Source organism: Chrysochloris asiatica, unplaced genomic scaffold (genome assembly GCF_000296735.1).
Source record: "Chrysochloris asiatica unplaced genomic scaffold, ChrAsi1.0 scaffold00169, whole genome shotgun sequence".
Taxonomy (NCBI): domain Eukaryota; kingdom Metazoa; phylum Chordata; class Mammalia; order Afrosoricida; family Chrysochloridae; genus Chrysochloris; species Chrysochloris asiatica.
Genome location: NW_006408687.1, coordinates 5,078,693 through 5,087,755, shown reverse-complemented (window position 1 = coordinate 5,087,755; position 9,063 = coordinate 5,078,693). Strand labels below are relative to the sequence as shown.

Sequence of the window (9,063 nt, the reverse complement as noted above, 5' to 3'; positions counted from 1 at the left end):
GTTCTGTTGTGCATGGGGCCGCTGTGAGTCGGTTCCAACTCAATGGCACCTGACAACAACAACAATGTGCCATATGAGTGCCATCCCCATCTCCTTTCATCAGCCCCGCCCAGACAGATTGGATACTACTCAGTGGAGATTCTACCTTCCTCCATGACCTGGATCTAGGCTCCCTCTTGAAAGCTTGTAAGCCAGTCAGTCACCTTTTGCCTTTGTGGGCCCCACCACATTGTAGGTAGCCAGTGTTTAAGTTGCCCATCCCTGTCTACCCTGTGTATCCAGGAGGTGGGAATGATCCTTGCTGTAAAGATTTGTTCCCTCTTTTGAGCTCCTGCATCCATAGGTGTAGGTCAAGTTCATCAAATTGTATCAGATTACTCTTTTTTCCCCTCTTTTTTCTTCTTCTAATCACCCAGCCATTGAACATGCGTAATCTTTTACTAGTAGAGAACTAGATTATATAGGATTACATTTGTTGTTGTTAAGTGCCGTTGAGTGGGTTCCAACTCATAGTGACCTTGTATAGGGTTTCCAAGGAGCAGCTGGTGGTTTGAACTGTTGATCTTATAGTTTACAGGTCAGTGCTTATCCCATAGTGCCACACCAGTATTTAGCTCAGTATAATTGTGAATTGTGCTTATTTTATCAGAGTATAGATTGGTGTAGTACTGAGGGTTAATGAACTGGACTACAAAGTCGGTTTGAACTGCAATGTTTACAGTTCAAGCTCACCAGCCGCTCCTTGGAAACCCTATACACGGTCACTATGAATTGAAACCGACTCAAAGGCACTTAATAGCAGCAACAACATAGATTTCCACAATATGGATTAACTCCCTCATTCAGTAAACAGTGGATGTCCAGTGTGGCATTGCGGTTAAGGGTCTGAGCCTTGGCTGGTTCAAACCCCAGCTGTACCACCTGTAACTGTGGTTTTGAATAAGTTATTTAACCACTCTATGTCTCAGTTTCCTCCTCTGTAAAATAAGGATGATAGTGTTATTGGGAAAATGAAATATGCCTGGTGAGTACCTAGTGCGGTCTCGATAGATACTGATTGTTGTTCTTTATTGAATTTGCTGCTCTATGTTACTATTGGTGGTGTGGTTGGGGGATTGAAGTACAGAGAAAGTACAGTTCTCTCTCAACTGTCTCTTCCTTTTTTGCTAGTGTCCACTGACTTGTTGCTAATGAAGATGGTCTCCGGAAAAAATACTCTGAAAAAATATATTTTTCATATGTGTTTTTAGAATCTTTTATTTGTTTTGAATTTTATCTTTTTAATATCAGTATTGAAGTGATTAAGCAGCCCTGGTAGTGCAGTGGTTAAGGCACTTGTCTGCTAACAGAAAAGTTGACAGTTTGAAACTGCTAGCTACTCCACAGGAGAAAGATGTGGTGGTGTGCTTCCACAAAGATTATATAGTCTTGGAAACCCTATTAGGCAGTTCTACTCTGCCTTATAAGGCCGGACACTGTGCATCAGAATCACCAGTGGGTTTGGTTTAGTTTGAAGTTGTTGGAAATCACTTTTCTACCCTTATCCCACTTCCCCCTTAAAAATGCACTTGAACCTCTTTAAACCCAACTCATATTTTTGCCTCCTTGGTGTTTCTCTCCATGTGCCTACGACTTAAGCAGGCAACTTCTACTGTTACCCAAGCTTTCAGATTTGGGTATTAAGACTAGAATCTTGACCTAGAGAACTGAATGAGCCAGAACAGAGGCTTGGAACTTTGACCCAGTGGCATATGGGCCATGAAAGTGGGAACTAAACAGAGACGGTGGTGGTGTATTCTATTTGACAGGAAAAACTCCCACAAGAAATGAATTTTCCAGATTACCTCCATTTTACCGGCAGGTGACTGTGCTAGCCATTAAGAATGTGCCAGCCTTATAGACTCAGTTGATTTTCCTCTGCCTTAAGCGCTTTCTGCCTTGAAGGTATTGGGAAAACAAAAGTAGATGATGAAGTCTCATGCCAGTGATTATGATAGATGTTTGGATTAAGAAAGTCAGTCTAGAAGGCAAACTCAGAGACTCAACAGGGGTGTGGCCTCGGGCAAATTAACCTTTTCAAACCTCACTTTTTTCATTTGAAGGGTAAATGAGATTATGTTGACAAAAATAATTGGTATTATTTGGCATTAAGTGGTAGTTTTTTTTAGAAAAAGAAATTTAATTTTTAACTGAAATAAATGGGTGGGAATGTTGAGCTGAAAAGCTCTTCTGTACCTTTTGAAATCTAGGATAAGCACTAGACTGCTAACTTCAAGGTCAGCGGTTCAAACCCACGAACTGCTTTTCGGATACCCTATACAGGATTGGTTATACAGGGTCGCTATGAGTTGGAACCGAACCAAGGCACTTAACAACAACGACCCAGAGGAAGAGGAATCGAGTTGGATTTTATTCTGGTCTCTTCCTATCACAATAAATCTTCCATGGTATCTTTTCGGTACTGAGAAATCATTTTCTTCAAACCTCTCCAGGCCGCAGTTTACACTCACTCGGCCCACGGGGTTGAGAAGGAGGTTAGGGCGGGGAGTGTGGAGAGCAGGCATTTGCTATCCGGAGGTCGGAGGTGTCCATCCAGAAAGAGAAACCGATGGGAGAAGTGGAGGTACAGAAACTGGAAGCGAAGATACGCGGCTGGGACCGCGTCCCGTCTCCCCATTGCGGGAGTGTGTGGCGGGACAGTGGGAGGAGGTGACCGGCGTGGGCGGGACGCACATGGGCTCCACCCTCCCTGCACCGCCTTGGTTCCGCCTCCTCCACTTTCCTGGTCGCCTGCCGCTGCTACTTGGGTCCAAGTTGTGGCCGCAGATCCCGAGCCATGCGAGCTGCAGGCCAGAAGGCGCGCCCTTTGCTGGCGCTGTGGCTGCTGCTGCTGCTGGTCGGGAAACCGGGGTACTCCGCGAGCCCCTCTTCTCCTTCGGCTCCGCCACGCTTCAATGTGACCCTGGACACGGCCCCGGAGTTGCGTTGGCTGCCGGTGTTGCGGCACTACGACCCGGGCTTCCTGCGCGCCGCGGTGATGCGAATCATCGAGTGAGCGCGGGGCGCGGGACGGGACTACTATGCACCGGACGGGGCTACTGGGCACAAGTGGTCCAAGTTAGGATGCGAGAAAGCACAGAAGGGCACTGCCGAATGTATTTTAAACCGTGCCCTTTTTTCGGCTTCTTTAACCGGCCTATAAGGAGCTCTGGTAGCGTAGTGGTTACGAATCGGGCTGCGAACCACAAGGTCAGCAGTTCGAAACTACCAGCTGTTCCGCGGGAGAAAAATGAGGCGTTCTGCTCTGGTAAAGATTTACAGCCTCGGAAACCCTGTACGTGGTCGCTATGAGTCGGAACCGACTCTACGGCACACAGCCAGCCAGCCAACCGGCCTTTGGGGTGTGAAGCCGCGATGGGGACCAGACTCTGGGCAGCTCTCGGGTTGAGGATAATCTGGCAAATCTTGTTTTGCTTTCAGATTAGGTGTCACCAGTGGCACGCCCGTCTTGAGCTGTTTCGGATCAGGGGGGATGGGAGGTGGCTTCCCTGGTTGCTTCGCTACCGGGTAGGGGACGCAGCTCAATCCCACCCTGCTAGCCTAGAGGGCCTCTCAAACCCACCCATTGGGTCCATGCACCCTCGATTTACCTCCTAGACCCTGTGGATTCGGTGGTGCGAAACCTGAGCTGGGGGGAAACGGGAGGCGTTTAGCACTCACTTCTGACCTCTAATGGTGAACATTTAGGTCCCATGGCACATAACAACAACAACAGCTCTGCCAAACACACACGCACCCCACCCCCCTTCGATTTCAAAGTAGATAAAATATTCTCATGGGTTTTCATTTCTAGGGAGCACGTCCCCGAGTGGGTCCACGTGTTGATTGGAAAGATTTTAGGGGAACTGACGGGCTTTCTGCCGCAGCCCTTCATCGACGAGATCCGTGGCATGTGTGATGTCCTGAACCTCAGCTTGTCGGACTGCATCCTGGTCAACTTGGCCTACGAGTTCTCTGCGTGAGTGCCCCACGCTAGTACTATAGTGGGACTTGCCACGGAAAATTCTTGCCACATACGAGTGGGTGGAGGCATGTTTTCAGGGTGATAAGAATAGGGTGCCTAGAAACCTCCAACACTTTGCTTCACCTGGTAAATCTGAGCAACAGATCTGGAGCATCAAGAGAGAAAATAGATTCTCTAATCTCTGGTAGCGTAGTGGTTACCATCAGGCTGCTAACCTCAAGGTTGGTAGTTCGAAACTACCAGCTGTCCTCCGCAGGAGAAAGATGACGTTTTCTGCTCCTGTATGAATCAGAACCGACTTCGCGGTACTTAACAGCAACAATCTTAACATTAATGAGCTTTGGTAGCGTATTGGTTGCAAACCGCAATGTCAGCAGTTCAAAAATACCGCGGAAGAAAGACGAGACTTTCTGCTTCAGTAAAGATTTACAGTCTCGGAAACCCTGTACAGGGTCGCTATGAGTCGGAACCAACTCCACGGCACATAACCACCACCAATCTTAACATTGAGTTTTCCTCTAATCCAGGTAGCCCCCTACTTTCAAAACTCTGCTTGCAATGCATTCTTCCAGAAAGTTTTTGGACTTTTCTGCACCCTTTAGTTCAACCAGACACCCTCTAGCTTTATCAAAGCAATGCATTGATTCTTGTCTGGTTTTTATAGATGTACCCCTCTAGGACTGGGGACACAGGAAGAGCCAGTGTTTGGTATTGGGGAGAAGAAATGCTAGCATGCACCCAGAAGTGAGATGTGCAATGTGTGGTTGATCCCTGCAGAGTACCAAACCAATCCAGGGAGCCCTTTCTGGCTCATAGCAAAAAAAGACTAAATCTTTTTTTCCACTGGGTGACTGGTGAGTTTGAACAGCTGACTTTGTGGCTAGCAGTCGAACACAAAACCCACATCTTTAAATATTTATTGACTCGGAAACCCTATACAGGGTCGCGATGAGTCAGAACTGACTCCTGGGCATATCACCAACCAAGGAACAGCTGGTGGATTTGAATCACTCACCTTGCCATTAGCAATTCAGTGCTTATTCTACAGCGCCACACCAGGATACCTCCATAAAGACTAATTGTGGTTGTGTTCTGTTGTGGTTGTGTGACTCATAGCTACCCTGTGTAGGGTTTCTGAGGCTATCAATCTTTATGGGAGCAGGAAGCCTCATCTTTCTACCTCGGAAGGGCAGGTGGATTCAAACTGCTAACCTTGCAGTTAGCAGCCCAACATGTAGCCCACTATACCACCAGGAATCCTCTGTAAAGGTTGTTGGTGTTAAGAGGCCATGGAGTCAGTTCCCACTCATAGTGACCCTGTATACGGTTTCCGAGGAGCGGCTGATGGGTTTGAACCAAGACCTTGCAGTTCAAAAGTCCAGTGCTTATCATACAGCACCACACCATAACTCCCTATAAAGTTTACAGTGTTGGAAATCCCATGGGGCAATTCTTCTGTCACCTGGGGTCACTGTGACTCCAAGGCATGCAACAACAACAACAGTGAGCAAACTGGTTTCCAGGCACTAAGTGAACACACAGCTCCCTGAGGGAGATGTTATTCCCTGTTTTGTGATTTGGAAGCCACACCTCAGAGGGGTCAGGTAGATGGAGATGGTCAGAGTTGGTGCGAAGGCACAGATGTCTCATCTGTCCTCTGGGCTTTTGGACTATATTACACTAAAACAATTGGACATGACATGGAAGTATTCTTCTTTTGCCAGGTTTGAAAATTCATCTCTAAGGAGAGCTTCTGCAAACCTTACTTTAGCCTTTTTTTTTTTTTTTAAATTACTCCCCTGCCTGACATGAAATCTTGGAAGTAAAGGTCAGAAACTGTGGAATTAAAACCCGACTAACCATCTTTCTTTAAACAAACAAACAAAAAGTAATTTAAAAAAAATTGTGGTTTGGGTGAAAGTTTATAGAGCAAATTAGTTTTCCATTCAGGAATTTATAAACAGTTTGTTATGTATCATTTAGTTGCAATTTTCTCAATATAACAATATTCTTCCCTAGGCTTCCTCATATCCTTTCTTCTTTTTGGCCCTTTTTTGCCTTGTAAGCTTTGTTTTGAAGCAAATGCTGCCCTTTTGGTTACATATGGTTGAATTTTGGGGGCGGGGTTGGGGGGAGGGGAGCATGTTCCTCATGAATGTTATTGTTCATTTTATAGCCTAGCTGTTGTTTTGCTAAAAAGTGATCTCTGGGGATGTGTTCAGATCCAGGTCTAAAGGTGCCTAAGGGCCACAGTTTTGAAGGCTATATAAGGGCCATAGTCTTTGTTAGATCAGTAAGTCTGGTCTCATAGTTTTGAGTTTTGGTCTACTTTTTTATCTCACTCTGTGTAGAAACTTCTTGGAAGGAAGTGATAACCCTCTACTTCTTCTGGTCTCCAGGTAGTGGGGGCTCTGGTTCTTGTGGTCCAGTAGTTCTTAGGACTAATTGTTTCCTTGAGTCTTGGTTATCTTCATTCTTTGTTACTCTAGAGGGGGAAAGACCAATAGTTGCATCTTAGATGGCCACTTACTATAGGTCTCCAGTTGTTGCTCACCACAGTAGATGTAGAACATTGTCTTTGTGAACTATGTTGTTATTCCATTTAACCTAGATGTCCCCCAAGACTGCAGTTCTGAACCCCCAAACTTAGGGATTCATTCCCTCAAAGTGTTTGGTTATAACTAAGTTTTTATAACTTTGCCCCCTGTCCTGGCATGGCACTGTAGGATAAGCACTCGACCCCAAGGTCGGTGGTTCAGACTCACCAGCTAGTATTTGGAAACCCTGTACAGGGTCGCTATGAGTCAGAACCAACTCGATGTCACTTAGCAACAACAAAAAAATGCTCTACTCTATACCTGGATAAATTTACAGCATATACAACTATGTATGTAGAAATATCCTCTGCCAAATTTATGTAGAAGGATAAGTGAAAAAGCATTAGTGAAAAATCATAGATACCTTCCTTTATTGAACAAAATATCAAAATGTGAAACTCTTCTTCACTTAGGTCCATATCCTCCATCTAGATCTATACACTTCTGAGGGCATTGTCTCCATTTCTCTAACCCTTCCCCAGAGAATTCTGTGCTCTTTGATCATTTTGTGCTGACTTCCTCCTTATTTATATCACCTTTCCTTTCATCTACACTAATAACATGTCTACTGAAGTGGTGCTGTAAGATAAACACTGGACCACAAGATTGGTTTGAACCACAAGGCTGGTGGTTCAAACTCACCAACTGGTTCTCAGAAACCCTATACAGGGTCATTATCAGTCGGAACTGACTCAGTGGTACTTAACATAGCTCTAGTTAGTGATTTTCCCCTCCCATCCCTGGTAACCATCAAAGACAGTTTCTTTCTATGTGTAACTCTTTTCTCAATTCTTTTTAAGAACAATCTCATAAAACCTGTGTCCTTTTGTGACTGCCTTATTTTACTCAGCATAATGTCCTCTAGGTTCATCCATGTTATGAGTTGTTTTGCAGACTTGCCAGTTATTCTTCAACATTGCATAGTATTCCATTGTGTTTATGTACCATGATTTATTCATCCATTCACCCATTGATGGTCACTTAGATTGTCTTCATCTTTTTGCTATTATGACTAATGCTCAATGAACATGGATGTGAATATGAAGAGCTTAACAAAAATTATGAAAAATTCCATTATCTTTTAATTGCATGCTTCCATGAATTTAGTAAGATTTCCTCACACATCTATTTGTGTCATCGCTCTTATTTTTGTAGAATATGTACCTAGTAGCGGGATTGCTGGATTAGACGGCATTTCTATGAGAACTTCAAAAAGTTCATGGAAAAACTCCTGTATCTTTTAACTCCGTTTTTCTACCTTTTTTTTTTTGTAGCTCCCTCATATTTCTAACTTCTTAAGAATATGCCATACTATTTTTCATAGTGGTTGTACCATTTTATAGCCCACCAGCAATATTTGAGAGTTTCAGTCTCCAGGCTTCTTTGCTAGCATTTGCTGTTTTCTGTCTCTTTGAACTTTTATTGCTAGGGTGAGTGATACCTCACTGTTGTTTGGAGCTCTGGTGGTGCAGTGGGTAAAATAATTGGCTGTGGTTTGAACCCACCAACCACTCTTGAAGGGAAATGATGAGGCAGTCTGCTTCCGTAAAATTTACAGTCTTGGAAACTATTAGTTCTTCTTTGTCCTATAAAGTTATTGTGAGTTGAAATTGACTTAGCAGCACTGGGATAAAATGGCCAATGAACACAAACATTTCGTTATATGTTTGTTAACCGCCTAAATGTCATCTGTTCATGTCTTCTGCCCATTTGTAATTGGAGTCTTTTGTGTTTTGTTTTTTTGCTGTTGCAGTATTGAAGTTTTCTCTACATTTTAGAGATAAGTCCTTTGTCATATACATCGCTGTCAATTTTTTCCCCCAATCTATGGGTTTCGGTTTTATACTTTTGGAGAAGTCTTTTGATGTGCATTAAGTGTTCAGTTTTTAGGAGGTCCCAGTTGTCCAGTGCAAAAATGCTGGGCAGGCAGTGTGTGACCACCTCTGATTACACAAGGAAGAAGAAGAGTCAAACTCCACATCAACCCAAGACTGATTTTGAGGAGGCAGAAGTCAGACATGCCTTTCCCCTCCAACCTTCTTTAAAAGATTCTGGCACCAACCATCCATCCCACAGCACTCTACTTGTCTATTGGGTTTCATAACCCATTGCAGTGACTGCATAGAACTCACAGACTATACTCACGATCATGGAGTTCATTAGGGAAGTTGGTGGTGGTGGTGGTAGTGTGCTGTGGAGTCGGTTCCGACTCATAGCGACCTGTATAGGGTTTTCTAGACTGTAAATCTTTACGGGATTAGAAAGCCTCATCTTTTTCCCATGGAACAGCTGGTAGTTTCAAACTGCTAACTCATAACCACTACTCTACCAGAGCTCCTTATTAGGGAAGTTAACAGGGTACAATTCAGGATCAGAAACTACTCAGGATACAGCAGTGCTCTGGGAAGGAGCGCCTCTTCTCAGCCGTAGCACAGCAGGCCT

At 44.4% G+C, this 9,063-nt stretch overlaps 1 protein-coding gene across 1 annotated transcript in view; it reads left to right on the top strand.

Annotated features, from left to right (window-relative positions):
- Positions 1–2,836: 2,836 nt before the first annotated feature.
- The window catches only part of NAAA (N-acylethanolamine acid amidase), a 38,929-nt gene continuing 32,702 nt past the window's right edge, over positions 2,837–9,063 (top strand). Inside the window, exons 1-2 of the mRNA XM_006871603.1 lie at positions 2,837–3,051; positions 3,854–4,018. Coding sequence (XP_006871665.1) covers positions 2,837–3,051; positions 3,854–4,018 — 380 coding nt within the window. The remainder of the gene's footprint in view (positions 3,052–3,853; positions 4,019–9,063) is intronic.